General features: G+C 57.6%; 8 protein-coding genes across 8 annotated transcripts in view; 4 read left to right on the top strand and 4 right to left on the bottom strand.

Moving 5' to 3' along the window:
* Positions 1-276: 276 nt before the first annotated feature.
* Positions 277-1,064, bottom strand: ACA1_219470 (uncharacterized protein; the record flags this gene model as incomplete). Its single annotated transcript, XM_004337197.1, has 2 exons — positions 277-315; positions 336-1,064. 2 exons carry the CDS (start codon positions 1,062-1,064, stop codon positions 277-279), a joined length of 768 nt encoding a protein of 255 aa, XP_004337245.1.
* A 359-nt stretch (positions 1,065-1,423) lies between these two features.
* Positions 1,424-3,711, bottom strand: ACA1_219460 (MT-A70 protein; the record flags this gene model as incomplete). The annotated part of the gene is made up of 11 exons (XM_004337196.1): positions 1,424-1,484; positions 1,741-1,826; positions 1,935-1,973; positions 2,032-2,190; positions 2,299-2,376; positions 2,465-2,603; positions 2,711-2,843; positions 2,938-3,005; positions 3,099-3,256; positions 3,377-3,547; positions 3,640-3,711. The coding sequence occupies 11 exons, from the start codon at positions 3,709-3,711 to the stop codon at positions 1,424-1,426; spliced, it is 1,164 nt and encodes a 387-aa protein (XP_004337244.1).
* A 1,512-nt stretch (positions 3,712-5,223) lies between these two features.
* On the top strand, positions 5,224-5,913 carry ACA1_219450 (uncharacterized protein; the record flags this gene model as incomplete). The annotated part of the gene is made up of 4 exons (XM_004337195.1): positions 5,224-5,236; positions 5,275-5,582; positions 5,689-5,781; positions 5,890-5,913. 4 exons carry the CDS (start codon positions 5,224-5,226, stop codon positions 5,911-5,913), a joined length of 438 nt encoding a protein of 145 aa, XP_004337243.1.
* Positions 5,914-6,762: 849 nt separating this feature from the next.
* ACA1_219440 (helicase associated domain containing protein) lies at positions 6,763-11,537 on the top strand (the record flags this gene model as incomplete). Its single annotated transcript, XM_004337194.1, has 8 exons — positions 6,763-7,589; positions 7,714-7,807; positions 7,890-8,920; positions 9,003-9,093; positions 9,194-9,759; positions 9,874-9,980; positions 10,085-10,965; positions 11,064-11,537. 8 exons carry the CDS (start codon positions 6,763-6,765, stop codon positions 11,535-11,537), a joined length of 4,071 nt encoding a protein of 1,356 aa, XP_004337242.1.
* A 101-nt stretch (positions 11,538-11,638) lies between these two features.
* Positions 11,639-12,153, bottom strand: ACA1_219430 (iron donor protein CyaY, putative; the record flags this gene model as incomplete). The annotated part of the gene is made up of 3 exons (XM_004337193.1): positions 11,639-11,762; positions 11,845-11,939; positions 11,998-12,153. 3 exons carry the CDS (start codon positions 12,151-12,153, stop codon positions 11,639-11,641), a joined length of 375 nt encoding a protein of 124 aa, XP_004337241.1.
* A 201-nt stretch (positions 12,154-12,354) lies between these two features.
* On the bottom strand, positions 12,355-13,801 carry ACA1_219420 (Fbox domain containing protein; the record flags this gene model as incomplete). The annotated part of the gene is made up of 7 exons (XM_004337192.1): positions 12,355-12,465; positions 12,557-12,613; positions 12,714-12,830; positions 13,045-13,125; positions 13,273-13,333; positions 13,416-13,500; positions 13,579-13,801. The coding sequence occupies 7 exons, from the start codon at positions 13,799-13,801 to the stop codon at positions 12,355-12,357; spliced, it is 735 nt and encodes a 244-aa protein (XP_004337240.1).
* A 997-nt stretch (positions 13,802-14,798) lies between these two features.
* ACA1_219410 (exonuclease protein, putative) lies at positions 14,799-15,977 on the top strand (the record flags this gene model as incomplete). The annotated part of the gene is made up of 5 exons (XM_004337191.1): positions 14,799-14,899; positions 15,014-15,081; positions 15,176-15,264; positions 15,386-15,514; positions 15,642-15,977. The coding sequence occupies 5 exons, from the start codon at positions 14,799-14,801 to the stop codon at positions 15,975-15,977; spliced, it is 723 nt and encodes a 240-aa protein (XP_004337239.1).
* A 224-nt stretch (positions 15,978-16,201) lies between these two features.
* The window catches only part of ACA1_219100 (rapamycin binding domain containing protein), a gene marked incomplete at both ends in the record, with an annotated part of 11,120 nt that continues 8,745 nt past the window's right edge, over positions 16,202-18,576 (top strand). The window contains 9 exons of the mRNA XM_004337190.1: positions 16,202-16,305; positions 16,369-16,414; positions 16,544-16,676; positions 16,744-16,863; positions 16,960-17,149; positions 17,238-17,428; positions 17,547-17,704; positions 17,823-18,102; positions 18,188-18,399. Coding sequence (XP_004337238.1) covers positions 16,202-16,305; positions 16,369-16,414; positions 16,544-16,676; positions 16,744-16,863; positions 16,960-17,149; positions 17,238-17,428; positions 17,547-17,704; positions 17,823-18,102; positions 18,188-18,399 — 1,434 coding nt within the window. The remainder of the gene's footprint in view (positions 16,306-16,368; positions 16,415-16,543; positions 16,677-16,743; positions 16,864-16,959; positions 17,150-17,237; positions 17,429-17,546; positions 17,705-17,822; positions 18,103-18,187; positions 18,400-18,576) is intronic.

Genomic DNA, 18,576 nt, shown 5'->3' with positions numbered 1-18,576 from the left:
TTTCCACCCCCCCCCAGCAAAAAGAAAAACAAAAAGAAACCAGCTTTGCAAGTGAAGAAGAAAAAGAAAAAGATATTCCTGGATATATAAAAAGAAATGTCACCACCTTGGGCCGTTCCATGGTCGTCCTGGTTTAGGAAGGAACGGAATAGATAGGGACGACAGGAAAAGGTACTGGCACGTAACTGGTTTCGAAATGTGGAATGAAGCGTGATTGATTAGGGAGATGGTGGACAGACACCTCCAGTGCGTCTCAGGGCCTGGTGCCTGGCGAAGTCAGTGGTGGTCCTCGAGCTGGATGACGACGAGGAGGAGCTTGGCACGCGCGGCAGAACCTTGTTGTCCCGCGTGTAGTGGAGCTGGCGACCGTCTTCGAACACTCGGCAGTTGTAGAACACGGTGCGCCGCTCGGGCGTCAGTCGCTTCTTGGACTGCTTGCGAGTGATCTTCTTCCTGCAGTAGAGGAAGGACGACTGGCCCGGCAAGTGGGGCAATGCAGTCGGTGAGCTGAGGGAGTAGGCGGGTGGTATGGCGGAGGAGGTGGAGGGTGAGCGCTGACGCGAGCGACGTGATGACGATGCCGATGGTCGAGGTCGCTCAGCGTTGTCGTTCACGTTGTTGTTGTTGGGGGAAGGCGAGGAGCTTTCTTGGGTGCGACGGTGATGATGTTGTGACTTGAGAGCAGACTCGATCTTCTCTTTGAACTGGAGCAGGCTCTTGTCCCTGCAAGGCTGGGTCACCACTTCATCGACCGTCGAGGTGCCGCCAGACTGGTACGTGTGGTAGTAGTAGGGCTGCGACGAGCCCCAGTCCTGCTGGAAGCAGCTCCGCGGAGGAGCAAAGGCCGTCGTGGAGGTGGACGCAGCCGTCGTCGGAGTGGGTGACACGCTTTGAGATCGGGAGGCCGGCGAAGACGATGACCACGAGTATACAGGAGAAGAGGGAAATGAGGATGAGGCGAGGTCTCCGCACCGGCACGAATCGAGCGGTAGTTGCTCCTCGTCGCTGTTGAGGAGGAAGTAGAGCGAATAGCGCCGATCCTTCAATTCTCTCTCGTCATCCATTACCGAGATGCTCTCCAGGCGTGTGTTGTGTGAGTATTAACTTTGGCGTGAGCTGCTTGCGGTGTAACAATGACGGTTTGAATGCCCAGTACCGTGGGCGCAGCGAAAACGAGTTCACTCGTGCTCTTTCCATTCACTGTTTTGGTTTCCACCTGGGGCAGGCGTGGCCCTTCCCTAACGAAGCCAATCTTCAACAAAAAAAAAAAAAAAAAAAAAAAACAGCTACAGAGTGATGGTGGACAATGTCTGGAAAAGAGCAGGCCAACAAGATTGACTCTCCAAGAGAGAGCAGATGGAAAGGGAACCTAGGTTCTTCTTTCTCGAGCTTTGGTGCCTTGTTGGTTGGTGGGCTAACCGGGTCAAGGCTTTTGTACAATCGTGGTCCATCCAGTTCTCCGCTGGCTGCCCGCCCTGCCCCAGCTGTGTAGGTAGGCATCGGCCACAAACGCACACACATGTAGAATTAATGAAACAAATAAAACAAAAGTGACCGATAGGGAAAAACAGACATCACAATAGGACAGGGTTTGCCCTTAAAGTGCAATGAGAGGTTGCGACTACATGTTATGAATTCGAATGTAGGAACATGTTGGGATATATGCTAATATGGAATGGGCCGGAACTGAAACAAGGTAACTCAATAGAGATATGGGGGCAAAGGAGCATGTCTACGTACAGTTCAAGCAACTTGCCGCGCCCAGCATCTTCTTTGTAGGCGGCGTTGGGGAGCAGTGTCTCGATGACATGATACGTGAAATCGGGCTTCTCCTCGACCAAACCTGAAAAAAGAGAAAAGAAGAACATGAGAACACAACACACACAAGGTAAGGTGGAATGAGTACCATCTTTTTTCTTAATGTAGTCAAACACCACATCCGGATTTCGTTGATGCCTCAATTCGAGCTGGTCCTGTTACAGAGCGTTTTAGACCGCGGAGCAGGCGCAAAGCAGAGAAAGAAAATGGCACCTTGCCCTCGGCGGTGAACTTGCGGAAGATGAACAAGGTGGTCTTCGACTTTTGGAAGTATTTGTAGGGCTGTGAGACGAACTTGTTGTTCACGGACTTCTTCACCCAGGCAAAGTTTTCCACGTAGATGAAGTTCCACTTCTTCATCAGCGCGAACACCTGGCAAACCATTCAACACTCCGACTCAGATGCACGCGCCATCGCACACGACACGACACGCGTACGCACACGTGCGACATTCACAGCGCAAAAGAAAACGCAATGAACCTTGGGGATGAGTTCCTTCTCCACCCACACAAACGCCAGACCTTTAGGCAGCAGCGCGTCTGTGATCTTCAGCTTGCCCTGATCACGCACCACGTACGACGCGTCGTTAGCCGGTTTGCTCTGTGACTCACCGATCGGAGAAGGCTGAGGAAGGTCCTCCCGGTACCAGCTCTTCTGGCGTGACCGTGCCCGGCAAGCGAGCGGGGTCGTCCTTGGCGCCCGTGTGCCACGGCGGGTCCATCAGGATGGCCTCGAATTCGCCGTAGTTCTTCAGCTCCATCTTGAGGATGTCGCCCTCAAGGTACCTGTTAACACAGGCCACGGCGGAAAAGTGCGTCAGACCGATGGCGCCATAGCTGATAAGCCATAGCTGTTGGTGGTTGGTATCAATCCAGCATGTGCAATGGCGTACGTGCTGCCGATGGGATCGTCGGTGGGCTTCGAGAAGGGCGCGATCGTTTTACACCACGATCGGGTGATCGGCTGCGGCGGGATGCGGACGTAGGTGGGCGCATTCGGGTCTTCGTAACGCACCTTCTTGCGAACTACGACCATGCGAGCCATTCGTCAGTCGTTGTCCGGCGGAAGAAAAAAAGCAAAAAAAGAGAAAAAAAGAATACATCGTAACGCAACACGTACTTGTGTAAACGAATCCGTCCTCGCCGGTGATCTCGCACGACTCGAAAGGCACCCTCGCTTGACGCGCGCTGCAAAAAGCGTACCGATGTCAGGTCAGTTCGGTTTTTCTTCGGACACGGGTGTACGAGCCACCAGCGGACGGAAATTGGGAAGGGACATACGCTGCTTTGGCCTTTCCTCCGCCGCCGCCAGCACCGCCTCGCTTCCTTTTGCGACCGGGTTCGCCAAAGCCCGGGTCATCGTCATCCCAAAAGCCGGCCTCGTCGTAGTAGTCGTCCCCGTCCTCGCCCTCGAGGTCCAAGAACTCCATGTACGACTCCTGCACACGATTTATACAATGATCAATAAACAATAGCGCCACTGAGGTAATGTTGTTCGGTGTCGTGTCCATATATGGCGGTGGTCGTGGTGGTTTGAAGTGAGGTGCGGAGCGCCAAACCTCTTCGTCGCCATAGAGCGATTGCTCCCGCTTGGCCAGGGCGCTCTGTTGGGTGAAGGTCGATGTCTGCTTAAACAGCTCGTTGAGCTCCTCTTCAGTGAGCGCAAGCGCCGCCGGTTCGTCATCGTCGTCCTTGGCCTTCCCCTTTCCCTTGCTGTCCGCAGCTTCGGCCTGCGTGCCGGCACAACATTGCCCACGTACTGTGATGTCGTGTACACAAGTACGCTGGCTTGCTCGTCCCCTTCCCAGCTTTGTGATTGTACCTGCTCTTGCTCTTCCTGGTGCTTTTGTCGCTTGCCCTGCTCCAGCTGTTCCAGTGCTTCGAACTTCTTCATAATCATTTCTACCGTCTCATGCTCTTCCACATACCCGACGTAGTACGCATTACTTGCGAAGTTGGGGGGATTTGATTAAATCGAAGCGCCACTGTGGGGGAACGATCAATGGCAATGAGATGAACTTACCTCGGAGGTGCGGCAAAGGGCGTGCTCTGAGCCGCCTTGCGGCGGGGCCTTCGATTACTCTGAAAAATGCAAACAGAATCACTCTAAAGCGCCGGAATTGAAAGATGGGTGAATGTTTAATCCGTGCGGGCATGCGGTTGTGTACCATGAAGACCTTGCTCGAGAAGAACCGACCAAAGGTGTGAAATGTGAGCTCCGGATGTGTGCAGCAAGCAAGACAACAACTCACGTTTTTTGGTGGCAACGGTTCTTCCCGCCAAAATGTTATGGAGAAATTATTTTCTTTTATTTTTGGACGAGAATAGGCAAAAGAAAAAGAGTGGTCGATCTGTGACGGCAGTGGTTGGGCTATCAAAGCGAAATTCTGCTTTTCATGTGAATATCTCCAGCACTCTTGATCCCTTAATCGAGCCTGGTGGTTGGGGTTGCACACAACACCTGTCAGTGTGATCAGACCAGCAGGGCGGGTTTCACTCCTTGTGGCCTGGGACCTACTGCACACACACAGGAGGCAGCCTGAAGCTGACCAAGCTATGGCACTGTGGTGAATAAGAACAAAAAAACAACATTGTACATTGTGGTTGTGTGCTGGCTGCGATTCCGTATCTGGGATTGTGCTCATTGTGGGTTCACGGTTTTACACCATGTGGGGGACCTGTTGCCTCAGCCCACCAACTCGCGATCGCCGGAGGGTTGGTCAACTTCAACTCCGCCTCACATTGATGCTTAGCTGTTGGGCCGGGTCTGACCGGAGCCTTAACGAAATTTGACGGCCGCCGCCGATTGGCCAACAATTGCGGAGGGTTGCGCCTCACAGGCCTGGCGGCACACACCCCTTGCCCCTCACCACCAACCCAGCAATAGGAAACCATAAGACTTAGGTGAAGCCACGCCCCACAGAGGCCCGCAGACCAGGACTGACGTTCAACCTTGGCCCCCGAGACCGAACTGTGTGCTTCATACCGCCACAACACCCAAGAAGACCAATTTCATTCACACCGCCCCTCTTCAACACAACAGCCCGGTAGGCCACCCTCCTTTCTTGTAGAACCTGTTTGAAGATGATTTAAAAACTCTTCTGCTTGGCATAGACGCAGATATATACATATACATGTTGTTACAGCATATTTACATGTCGAGGTCAAATATTTTTATTATTTGCTTCTACTTCTTCAATCAAAAGTTGATTGAATAATCCCCCTACGTCGGACCTACTTCCGCCAAGTCCTTCTTCCTTCCTCCCCTTGGTTGACGTTTGGACTGACGTCGGTCTCTACTTCGCTCAGGATTTGACCGCGGCTTCGGCACAATCAAGTCGTCTTCTTCTTGTCACTTCTCGTTTACGATCGCACGCGCCACACCACCAAGACCGCTCGGCTGCCCATGGCCACGACCAGTACTAGCTCGCATCTGCCACTACACAGACAACCACAGCCCTACTCATTGACATCATCTTCACCCACATCGCTTTCTCCATCTTCTTCTACTTCGCCATCTTCTGCATCGACATCTTCTGCGTCTTCGTCTTCGTCTTCTTCAACAACCACAGCGAATCCTTCGAGCTCGCCGCCCAGCGATCACTCGCCCGTCACTTCGGCGTCATCATCCTCGTCGTCGACGGTATCTTCTACTTCTTCTTCTTCTTCAACCACTACATCGTCATCTCCTACGCCCGCCGTGATGACCTCAACGACGGGGCCTCAGCCGCAAGGAGTCTCGCCTTCTTCATCGCCTCAGCGGTTGTATCAAGAATATCTCGCCTTGAGCCAGCACCACCAACATCATCATCATCAACAACACCAACATCAACAACAACTGCCTCCGCTCGCGACACACCTGGGCCAGCAGCTCCAGCAGTCCTCTGCGACCATGGCCATGCCCTTCCTCATCCCGGCCGCGCCCGGCCAGCTCAACCTCTTCGCCGCGGCCCAACAGCACCAGGTAACCCACATCAACCACTCCTTACCTCCTCTTCCTGGAATCTTGTTCTCGTTCTTCGTCTTGTCTTGCTGGTGGTGTTGGTGTTGTGTCCCCGATCGCCCTGGGCAGTCCAGCAACCATCGCAAGCCTTAAATGTCCGATTTTAGGTGGTGGTGGTCACACAACGTTGTCGCCTACCACCAGTTATCCCGCGCCTTGGTGACTGCCGGTTCTTTCTGTCAGTCGCTATCTACCCCTCCTCCACCCTCTTCTTCTTCCTCTTTGCCCCCTTCTTTTTCTTTGTTGTAGGCGACTGTGTGCACCGACAACCACATGGCGGGCACCGCCACGAACATGTATGGCCACACGGCCGCGCGGAGCCAGACCGGCGAGATGGCGATGAATCGGGTGTGGAGGTTCCTTTGTGATGTGCGCCCACCATTGTTGTTGTGTTTCCCTCACATGCGACCGAGCTTGTTGCTCACGCCCCGACACTGGCCGCTGGTGGCGATAATTCTCCCAGACCACTGGCGGTTGGGACGACAGGTTTTTTTTGTTAAGTGGTGCGAGCCGATTGGTCGCAGCCGACACACTTTTCAACCAATCACCGAGCGCCGATTTTCAGGGATCTAAATTATGCAACGCTCCAACATCGCCACCTTAAATATTTTTTTGCATATTGGCGCTTTCGGCAACGCGGTTTTCGCGGCTTGCAACCGCCGTTTGGCGGGATCTGGGTTAGGAAACTTTCACGTGCCAACAATGTGCCACCAGCACGTGTCGCTTAGCCTTTAAGGTTTTCCGGAAGGTGGCGCCGCGGCTTCCGAATTGATCGAACCCTCTTTCAATGGCCCAACATCCGAATGTAAACATTTATTCGCGACCCAAGTGATATTTTCCGCGTCACAACACAACACCCTTTGCGGGGGCAATTCGTGTGTGTTGGTTGTTGGTTGCGCCGCTTACCTTTGCGTGCTTGTGTGCGGCCACCAAAACATAAAGATGCAGAGGCCGGGCGACGCCGCGTCGTACCAGCACCAGGCCGCTACGGGGCAGCTGGGCGGTTTCATGAGCGGAGCACCCGCTGCAGCCACTGCCCCACCGACACTGCCCCTCCCCGCCGGCGCCGCCAACCCCTTCTTCAACCTGCCCCCGCTCATGCCGACTGGCGACGCGTCGTCGTCGTCACTGCCCCGCGCCCCGGTCGCGCTGCTGCCGCAGCTGTCACCCGCCGGCTTCTCAGGGCTCGTCGCGGGTGGTGGTGCGCAGCTGCCTGGGGGCGGCGTTGCCCCCAGCACGCTGGCCATTGTCAACGGCGTGCCGGTGATGCTCGACCTCGCCAAGCTGGTAGAGCTCATGCAGATGGGCGCCAGCCTCTCCATGGTGCAGCCCACCGCCGACATGGTCAACAACGCCGCGGCGGCCGCCGCGGCCTCAGCCTGGTCGTCGATGGGTGCACAGGCTGCGGCGACGCCGCCGCCGGCCGCCAAGCTCGCCGACACCCGACAGCCGCCCGACGCCGACGACGTCGAAAGTGACGAGGGCCAGTACAGTCCGTCGATGATAGCGGCCGGCGGCGAGCGCGGCCCGATCGAGAGCGTGTGGTCCAAGCGGATCGCAGAGCTCACGGCCTTCCACGAGCGCTTCGGCCACGCGGACGTCAAGCGCGGCGGCGACCGGTGGGAGTCGCTGGCGCGGTGGCTCGACAACCTGCGGAAGAAGTGGGCGCGCCGCGAGGGCTACGTGCCGCCGGACAAGGCCCTCGTGCTGCGACAACTCGGCATCGAGCCCTACCAGGAACGCGACGATCGCGCCGGTGAAGTACACAGGTCAGGCCCTGACACGACACACACGACACACACGACACACACGACACACACGACACACACGGCACACACGGCACACACACGACACAGGTGTCACGCGCTCACACAGACGTTGCGGTGTTTCCAGGGAGCGAAAACGAAACGGGTTGTCGGATGAGGACCGGTGGGAGGTGCGCATTCAGCAGATCTCTGAATTCAAGCGCGTGCACGGGCACCTCAAGGTACGCAACACCCAACCACGGCTTCTTATTTAATGTATTTAATGTATTTATATTTTTATTATATCTGTTTGTGTGGCGACAGATCCCCAAGAACTCGCAGTCGGCCCTGTACTACTGGGCCTACGGGGCCAAGAAGAAGTGGCGCAAGTACAAGGACAAGCGCCAGCGGGACCTGGTCCACATCGGGCTCATCAGCGCCGAGGAGTACGAGGCCGAGCGGCTCGCCAAGCAGGGCGTCTCCGAGTTTAGCCCTGCGGCGGCGGCCCAGCGCCAGATCACCCCCGGCGGCAGCAGCAGCGCTCAGCCGACCCCACAGCTGCCCCGCCCGGTCCTCCCCTCGCCGGCCCAGACCCGCGCCCCAGCCCCCGGCGCGCCATCACCTTCATTCCCCGCATTCCGAGCGCCGTCGTCGCTCGACGATCCGCGCATTCTTCCGCTGGAGCGAAACAGTTCCCGAGGCCTGGCCCCGGCCCCGACCGTCATCCGGACCATCAACACCACCGAGCAGCAGCAGCAGCGGATCATTCCAAAGCCGGCCAGCGCGGCGGCCAGCGGGCTCATGCACCTGGGCCTCATCGGCGAAGAGGAGTACGAGAAGGAGGTGTTCGGCCACACCAACACCAACAGTAACGGCAGCACGACGACCACCAGCCCGACCCGATCGCCGGTTCGAATCCCGACCGCGATCAAGCCCGAGCCGACGCCCAAGCCGGCGATCAATAACAGTGGCGGCGGCGGCGGCGGCGGCAGTGACGCGGGCGTGGACCGGAAGCTGAAGGACTTGGTCGCGCTCGGGCTGCTCAGCTGGGACGAGTACGAGCAGCAGCGTGGCCCGACGGCCGACACCGCCGCGGCGGCGAGATCCGACCTGAAGCGCAAGTCGGCCGAGACCGAGCGACTGCCGGCCATTGTTGTCGACGACAGCGACGCTGGCGCTGGCGGGGGCCACGAGAGGCGGATCAAGCGCGGGCGCGTGAGCAGCTTCAACGAGCTGCTGGTCCAGCGCTACGACGCCGATATCGCTGCTACGGCCGGGCTGCGCGACGAGCGCAGCGACGGCGAGGAGCCCCTCACCCGCAGCCCCGACATCGGCGACGAGCGCGACTCCGAGCTGTGCGTTAACCACTCTCACGTCAACCAATCATGGACCTTCACCGCGACTCACTTTTTATGACGTGTCGTGTTGTTGCGTTAGAGCGATGACGAGGAGCGTGAAGGATGAACAGCGGTGGCACCAGCGTCTACAGCAGATGTACGACTTCTTGAACAGACACGGCCACTTCAACGTACGCGAAACCACCGAACTACGCCTCTCTTCCCCAGACTGTTGCCATTGACACACACACACACACACACACACACAATCATTATCATCATCATCGCCAGGTGCCGCGGAGCGTCAACTCGCAGCTGTACTACTGGGCCTACGGGGCCAAGCGGAAGTGGCGCGAGTGGAGCCTGGACAAGCAGCGCGACCTGGTCGCCCTGGGCCTGGTCACGCGCGAGGAGTTCGAGGCCCACACCGGCAAGCGCTGGGCCGACATCGCCGTCCTGCCGCGCTCGTCGGCGTCTTCGTCGGCGGCGGCGGCGGCGGCGCTCGGTCCGATCGAGGCCTCGTCCACCGCCGGCTCGCCCAGCAAGCGCCGCCGGCTCACACCCGATCGTGCCGAGGAATGTGTCGACGAATTCCAACAACGAGGACACGTCAGCAGCTCTGACGGGGAGGAGTGGGACGAGCGCGAAGACGACGACTCGTCCGATGCCGACGACGGCGAGGCCGAGGCGTCGCCGTCGCGTGCGGCGGCGGCGTCCACGCGCAAGCGGCGGCGGCGAAGGGAGCGGAGCGCGAGCAGCGGGTCGGCAGCGGACCTAGACGCCGCGCAGCGCAGGAACACATCCGAAGAGGGCCTCGAGGAGTACCGAAGGCGGGCCTTTGGCGGCACCGACGAAGAGTACGAGTCCTCATCCCTCCTCTCGTGTGGTCGTGTCGTGTCGTGTCGTGTCGTGTCGTGTCGTGTGTGCGGTTGTGCTGATTCTGTTGTTATTATTTATTTTCGTGGTCGCAGGAGGTGGGCGATGCGCATTCGGGAGCTTCAGCAGCTGGAGGAGCAGGAGGGCACCTGGTGTGTGCCGCGGAGGTGGAGCAAGAGCCTCAAGCGCTGGCTCGAATACAGTACTGTGACACACACCACCGCCACCGCCACCGACACGACACACGCCGCACACGTGTGCTGCTCACATCACATCACTCACACACACAACCTGCGACGACTACAGTGAAACTGAGGTGGCGCAGCGGCCGACTGACGGAGAAGCAGATCGGGGACCTGACCACGATCGGCATCATCAAGGACGGCCGCTTCTACGGCATCCGGGACAAGCGCGAGCTCGACCGTGCCGACACTGCCAAGCTGGGCAGCGGCAGCGGAGGCAGCGGCGACGACGTCGTCCAGGCCTCGCCTCTCCCCAGCCGGCACTCGGGCGCTGATGTCAGCAGCGACGTTGAGGAGCAGCCGCACAGGCGCGGCGAGTGGCAACACCGCGCCCTGCCTCCGCTGTCGGCCGCCGCCGCTGTCGAGCTGGGCAGCAAAGCTGACGTCACCACCGACCGGGTGATCCCGACCACCATGACCGCGGCCGAGCTGGCAGGCGAGCGCGGCAGCGACGCCGCAGTGGTCGGCTCGTCAGAGTCGGAAGCCGAAGCCGAAGATGTTGACGACCGTCGTGCCAACCACGCGCAGGTCGGCGACAGCAACAACGACGACGAGCAGCACGACTCGCTCGAGATCGCCGATGACGACGCCGACGCCGACGCCGACGCCGACAGCAGCGACGACGACGACGACAACGACGACAATGAGGAATGCAACGACGGCGAAAGCGGCCCCGGTGTGGACGAGGTCAAGGCCGGCGCGACGATGCGGGAGGAGCAGGAAGAGGAGGAGCGGGAATCGGGGCTGCTCTATGAGATCGAGACGGAGGAGGAGTGGAAGAAGCTGACCAAGGAACAGCGGCGGCGGCGGCGCATGGCCCAGCTCCACCAGTTCTTCGCCGAATTCGGGCACGGCAACGTGCAGCACCAGTGGCCCAAGAACAAGCGCCTCGCCAACTGGGTCTACGAACAGAAGCAGCGCTGGCGCAAGGGACTCCTCTCCGAGGTACGTACGCGTCTTGTGCGCGTGTCGTGCGTGTCGTGTCGTGTCGTGTCGTGTCGTGCGTGTGTCGTGTGCTGACGTCATCTCGTTTTGTGGTGCAGGCGGAGGTGCAGGAGTTTGAGGGGCTGAAGATGCGCAAGCCGAGGCCGGGATTCGGTCGTCCGCCCAAGCGGCGCAGCGGCAGCGGCGGCGGTGGCGCCGACATCGAGGGCGCCGACCACCGCGAGACGCCGGACGTCGGGGACCTCCCTAGCGGCGCTGGAACCCAGCCGGCTCTCAAGAAGCGAAAGAAGCGGGCCTTGTCGGTCGGAGCCGGCGATGACGACAAGAGCGACCGCAGCAGGCCTGCTAAGACCGCGACGGCGCCCATCGCCAGCTTGTCGCCGCTGATGTCGTCCGCCGCGATGATGGGTGCGCAGCGGCTGCCGCCGCCGGCCTCGATTCTGTCGTATCTGGCCCCGCTCAACCACCTGCTCCCGCCCATCATCTTCCCCGCCGCCGCGGCCGCCAGCACTGCGAGCCCAGAGCCCAGAGCTGCGCCGATGGAGGCCAAGGAGAGTGGCACGAGCAATTAGAGTGTACAGAGAATATAGTCATCATCATCTTATGTCATCATTGTTGGTAGTCCACATGGCACGACACGCGACACGATGCATGGCACACGCACACAGTTGCGTCACGAAAGGGACACGCCAGTGAGCTGTTCGAGTTCGGCGTAGAGGAGTTGGTGGAGGGGCTCACGCTCCCTCGTGTCGAGCCACTTGCCCTCGGTGGCCACGTAGTCGAACCGCTTCGGCCCGCTGGAGAGCAGCAGCAGCAGCATCATCAACCATGGATGGTCGACTACACAAGGAAAAAGAAGAGGTGCGGTATGGGAGGTACCTGATGGGAGAAGAGAACCAGAGCTGGCGGTTCGGGGTCTGCTTGTTGATCACGTATGTGCCTTTGTCACCCAGCCGGATCGTCAGCACTCCATCCTGCAGAGCTAATGAGGATGAAGAAGTGGATTAATCACAAAAAAGATGGAGGAAGTACTGAGTAGGAGATGTCGAGATCTTCGTCGAGGCCAGCCTCCTCGAGTCGATCTTGCAGATCTTCGAGCGTTTCTTCGGCCGCCTTTGCGAACTCGCCGGCGGAGGGCGGTTCGGCGCTCGTGGCGAGGTGCCTCGCGTGTCGTGCGCTGCCGAACATCGTGGTGCACCACTGCCGCGCGTGGTTCGTGCCGGCGCTGCTCATCAGCATCATCTGTGGCCGCCCTCCCTGCGCCGGCCGCAAAGCCAAACCATACCCATGCGACACTGACCTCCTCATCTTCAATCCTTTTGATTCAATTTACTAAAATAATTGTTTTCTATTTACTTGATGTATTTTCCAGCTGTTTTGGACAAGGAGCTAGCCTTCGGCTTCTTCTTCATCGACGGGCGGCACCACCTCCACCATCTTCTTGTGTGTTATGTGCTTGTGCGATGCCTGGTATCGCTTGTCGAAGCACATGTTGCACTCCTGCACGGAGGGAGCGCGCGGGTGAGCAGCTGCGCAACAACAAAAGAGCAAAGAGCAAAGAGTGGTGCAACACAGAGGTTGGGGCTCGAACCGTGCAGTGGTAGTAGTCGACCCCGAGCCCTCGCCCGAGGTAGCACACATTGCAGTCCTGCGCACAGCGCCACGCGTGTCAATTGAGCACCGCACACGCACACGCACCACCGCACACGTGTGCGATGGTGATGTGGAAAAAGGGTTGAGTGGCGTACAGGGCAGTGGAAGATGCTCTTGCCGGGCGTGTTGTCCCAGAAGTTGCACACACTGCAGTAGTAGAGGGCCAGATGCTTCCCTTGACACACCGGCGACAGGCACGCCGGACCCTTGGCCTGTACCGTTCGGCACACCATACAATACTGTACGACCACCACCAACGCACACGTGTGCGCACACGCACACAACACACTTGCGTGAGCTCTTTTTGTTGGTTTGGCCGTGCGCGCACACGCACACGGTGGAAGTGGTGGTGGTGGTTACCATGGTCTTGGTCGCGTAGCGGTTGATTTGGTGGTCCTTCTCGACGTTGTGGCAGTGGCGACACACGAAGAATCGCTGGCAGCACTCGGCCAGGATCTTGACGTTGCGCTGGTAGTGCTGGCAGCCCAGTATCTTCTTGTCGGGGTCCTTCATGACACATTATCACAAACGCACGACACAACACAACACGACACACGCACGACACGACACGACACACGCACAACACACCGCATATGGCACACAAACGTCAGACACGGAGACGCACGCGCACACGCAAGAGAAGGTGAGCTGTACGTTGTAACTGGCGTCGAAGTCGGTCCGTTTCTCCAACAGTGCGTAGTAGTAGGCCGACCACCTGCGTGGTCACCAAGACGAGGAATGAGAAGAAGTCATAACAGAAGAAGAAGAAGAAGAGTAGAACAAGAGGCCGCTCGTACCTCACGTCCATGTGGCGAACCACCTCCTCGGAGAAGGTCAGCCTGAACTCGCGCTGGAGCAGGCACTTCCACAACATCTCATCTCCTGGGGAGGGGGAGGTGGGTTGGTGGATGATGGATGATGGTGAGCTGGAGTAGAAGAAGGATGTCGGTCAAGTAGTACCTGCAAGCGCCTTCCACGTGTGGCACACCAGAGGCACGGTTTTGCGTATCTCATCTGCGGGTAGGAAGCTGAAGATGTGGAAGACGATCTCTGGAGGCAGACTCGCATTGAATTCAGCATCGTCGTGCTCGCCTTCTCCAGTGCTCGTTCGTCTGTTGGGCGAAGTGGGTTGAAAGAGTTGTCGTGATCCACAGCCCAAAAGCTCATCCTCAGCAGTCATCATCGATATGCCAGACGAAGTGTGGCAGGATTCTATTGGATCTCTAAATTAAGATGGTGAGGGAGGACTCCACAAGCCCACACCACCAGCAGGTTCTATGTGATCGCGTCCACTTTCGACGTGGTCACACGTCGGCGGGCGACAAACTGTTCGCTTGATGATGCGGCCAAGATATGCAGATCTAATCTTCTGCCCCGTTTTCGTGTTTCCCAAACATTTCGGAAACCATTTTTAAAAATCAAAAGCACAATTCGTACTTTTCACAACCACAAGATGAGCAGAGCGGGAGGCAACAAGCGGAAGAGGTCCGGACCCAACAAAGGAGGCGCGGGTGCCAAGCGATCGCCGACGGCAGCAGCTTCACCAAAGAAGCTGGTAATACCGCAAACACAGACGAAGAAGGAGAATGCGCCGGCCAAGAAGACAACAATATCGATTAAAGATGAGATTAATAAGTTGGTGGAGATGAAGGCCACGGCTGCCAGCACCACCACGGTCGCCACCACGGAGGTTGCAACCACCACGACCGTGACTTCTACTCAGACGAAAAAGGAGAAGAAGGAGAGCCAGCCCCCACTCAAGAAACCGCGCGTAGAGGCTGCGGCTCCAATCTCTTCAAATTGGAAGGCGTTGCAGGTACAAGCTTCCTCTCTTTCAATTTCGCCAACGAGCAAGCCATGGCCCTTTGATGATTTTCCAGTTTAAACCTTCTTGATTTAATCTTGATGTGATTTTTATGCAAAAAAACCAGAAAGCGCTGCCCAAAAAGAAGAAGCAAACGGGAGATGAAGAGGGCTCCGAGAGCAGCCCGAAGAAAAAGGGCAAGGCACCTCTGAAGCCGATGCCACCTCCCATCAAGGACGACAAGAGGCACACTTGCTTTCCTTCTTCCGCACCGTGCATGCTTGCATGTTGCCACCCGCCGGACTTCTCTTACCTGTTTGTTCAACTGTTCATCAATCATCGCAGCGTCACCAAGCTGATTGCGCTCGATTGCGAGATGGTGGGTGTGGGCATCGACGGGAAGGAGAGCATGCTCGCACGCGTGTGCATCATCAACTCCTTTGGCAACGTGATCTACGACAAGTTCGTCAAGCCCAGGTAAAACCAGAAAACTCAACTCCTTTATGTTGAGGCGTGAAGGCCTTTATCGCTGGCAGTTGTCGTTGCAGGCCCTAACTGTGGACTTCTGAGCTAACCACACACACCACACAGGGAGAAAGTTGTCGATTACAGGACGTGGGTGTCCGGCGTTAAGAAGTCGGACCTGACCGGATCAAACGGTTCGTGCACTACCTCTTCTTCTTCTTCTTCTTTTCAGCGCAAAGTGCAGATGTGCACACAGGAGTGCTGACCAGAGACTATCCCTGTACGCAGCGTTTCCATTTGCGCAGATCCAGCAGGAAGTCGCTGAGCTGATCAAAGACAAGATCGTCGTCGGTCACGGTTTGAAGAACGATTTCAAGGTAAGCGTGCACCTACGTTTTTGTCTCTCTCTGTCGTGTGTCACTGTCACACGACACGCACGACACGCACTCGATCAGAAGTCTTACTATTCACTATTCCTTCCCCGTGTTGGTCGGGTAGGCGTTGCTGCTCAGCCACCCGTTCTCCCATTTGAGAGACACGGCGATGTATCGCCCACTGCAGCGTTCCAGGGGTAAGCCCAGACAGCTGAAGTATCTCGTCAACAAGATTTTGAAAATCAGCATCCAGGTACTACTGCGGTGTGTGTGCGGTGTGTGCGGTGTGTGTGCGGTGTGTGTGCGGTATGTGTGCGGTGTGTGCGGTGTGTGCGGTGGCCGAGCGCGATATGACCGTGTCTGTCGTATGTGGTGAACAGGACAAGGCCGAGGGAGCCCACGACCCGGCCATCGATGCCCGGGCGGCGTTGATGCTCTACAAGCACCTGAAGCGAGACTGGGAGGAGTACATCCTCAAGAAGCAGAAGCGGTCGCTGCGAAAGAAGAAGAAGATCGAGAAGGCCAAGAAGAAGAAGGCCGCCAAGCAGGCCACCAGCGACGCCAAGAAGAAGGAAAAGGCAAAGGAGGCCGAGGCCGACGAAGGGGAAATGGACTTTGACGACGACAGTGACGACGATGAGTCCTCGTTCAACGTCAGCTCAGGCTTCAACTTTGACGATGACGACGAAGATGTCAGCGACGAGGGCTCTGACTGAACGACCACGCACTGTGAGCATTCCACACTTCTTTTAGGCTGACATTCCACAAATATTTTGGGCCGCCCACTACACAAATCCAGAACCGATTTGTCTTTGCGTTGATTGTTCGATCAGAAACGAAACTTGGTGTAGAGCGGTGGGTAGCGGATAGAGGAGGTGATAGATAGATTGGGGAAGGAGCGAGGGCGACTTGAGGGTCTGGATTCGATTTTGCCACCGGAATGGCCGACAAATCGAAGAAGGGAGGCGGGGGCGCAGGCGGAGAAGGAGACCAGCCCTGGATTGATCTGGTTCTCAACAAGCTGCTTTTTGAACTTAAGAACAAGTACCCTGCTCGAATCACTTGCAAGAACACACCTGACGCCCCTCTCTTCCACTCGTGGCCCAGAAATCCTGATGTGCGGACCAAGGCAGCCCAGAAGCTGAAGACCTACGTACGCGCTTCTCCTTTGTCGCTTACACTCTTTACGCTGCAGTGTTGCATTTGCTTGTGGTTATGCATCCTGATCTCGAGTGTCGTGTCGTGTTGTGTGTCGTGTGTGGTGTTGTGCGGTTTCGTGTAGGTGATGGCACAATCGCGGGAGATGTCAAGCGAACTCTTCGCACGCTTCATGAATGACCTCACCAACAATCACATCGCTGAGCTAGCGCACAGTCAACTCGTGCACGAGCGAATCGGAGGCATCATGGCCGTCGGTACCTCTTCTCTCTCTCTCTCTCTCTCTCTGGACCGGTTTCTAATGCGCGTACGCACACAACACAGCCGAACTCATAAACATCGAGCACGACGACAACGCACACAGGATGCGCTTGGCCGATTACCTGCAAGAGGGACTCCAAACCAACGACCCCGGCGCCATGAAGATGGCCGCGAATGCTCTCGGTACACGCACGCACGCACGCACGCACGGCACTCATGACACACGCGCCGATAGCTGACACAGCCTCTTCTACGCCCCCCCCCCAATCATGTGCGCAGGTCGGCTGGCCCAGGCCAGCGGCACCCTGACGGCGGAGTTGGTGCAGCAGGAGGTCAAGCGCGCTCTCGACTGGCTGCAGGGCAAACACGAATCGCGGCGCTACGCCGCGGTGCTGGTGCTCAAGGAGCTCGCCGTAAACTCGCCCACCCGCTTCTACGTGCACGTGTCGTCCTTCTTCGACCTCGTCTGGTACCTTGCTTCGCGTGTGCGGTGTGTGTCGTGTCGTGTCGTGTGTGTCATGTAGTGCGTGTCGTGTTGTGCTAACACATGTTGACAGGTCGGCGCTGCATGACAACAACGTCTCGATCCGGGAGGGCGCGGTCGATGCGCTGCACGCCGCGCTGGCCCTCATCTCCGAGCGCGAAAACCGACTCCGCACGCAGTGGTACCACAAGATATACGAGGAGGCCCAAAAGGGGCTGCGCCAGAACACAGGCCCTACCATCCATGGCTCGCTCATCACCTTGGGTAAGTGTGATCGTGTCGTGCGTGTCGTGTCGTGTCGTGTCGTGTCGTGTCGTGTCGTGTCGTGTCGTGTCATGTGTGTGTCGTGTGCTAATGCGTAGCGCGTGTTCGAACGCAACAGGAGAGCTGTTGCTCAACACGGGCAATTTCATGTCCATGAACTCGCGGTTCAAGGACGTGTGCGACACCATCCTCAAGTACCGCGACCACAAGGAGCGCATCATCCGGCGCACTGTCATCAACCTCCTCCCCCGTCTGGCCGCCTTCGCCCCCGAGGAGGTACGCACCAATCCGTCTAGAGCTTCTTTAACAATATTTAGCAAGTTTTTATTTATGTAATCATTTAGCTTTATTATTCTTATTTTATTCTTATTATTTATTTATATTGCGGTCGCAGTTCGCGGCCAAGTACCTGGACGTGTGCATGCAAGCGCTGTTGGGCGTGCTGAAGAAGGACGGGAAGAGCGAGGAGCGGGCGAGCGCCTTCCTGGTGCTGGGCCAGATCGCCCACTCGGTGGGACCCGGGATCGAGCCCTACCGGCCGCAGCTCACCGCCCTCATCAAGAACGCCCTCGATGTGCGCAATCGGGGCTACTGCCTCCAGTCGCTCACCTGCTGGAGCATGGTCAGCTCCGCCCTCGGCGCGGCCGTCCAGCAGGACATGCCCGAAATCCTTGGTACGCAATCGTGTGCGCGTGCGGTGGTGTGTGTCGTGTGTGTCGTGTGTGAACAAGACACTAAGAGGAGATCGGCAACAACCAGACCTGATGTTCAAGAGCGGCCTGAGCCCGGAGCTCACGGAGGCGCTCACGGAGCTTGCGGCGCACAGTCCGTCGACGCTGCCCAACATCCAGGAGAAGCTCATGAACCAGATCTCGTTGGTGCTGGCCGGCAAGACCTTCGTCTACCCAGGAAACCGGACCAACATCTTCAGCCACATGCAACAGGACACCCAATCAAATTTCATACAACCGGTAAACACCGACCACGACACACCCACGACGCACAAACGACACACGACGCACGACACACGCACATATACACGACACAAACGACCCCACACGACCCACACGACACACGCACAGCCGAAGGCTAAGCTTACTCAACGTGGGCGTCACAGACGTATATGGAGAGAAATGCAGCAATTCAGC

The sequence above is a fragment of the Acanthamoeba castellanii genome (assembly GCF_000313135.1).
Source record: "Acanthamoeba castellanii str. Neff unplaced genomic scaffold scf7180000084758, whole genome shotgun sequence".
NCBI classification, from domain to species: Eukaryota; Discosea; order Longamoebia; family Acanthamoebidae; genus Acanthamoeba; species Acanthamoeba castellanii.
Note: the sequence above shows the minus strand (reverse complement) of the source record. Positions and strands in the feature narration are given on the sequence as shown.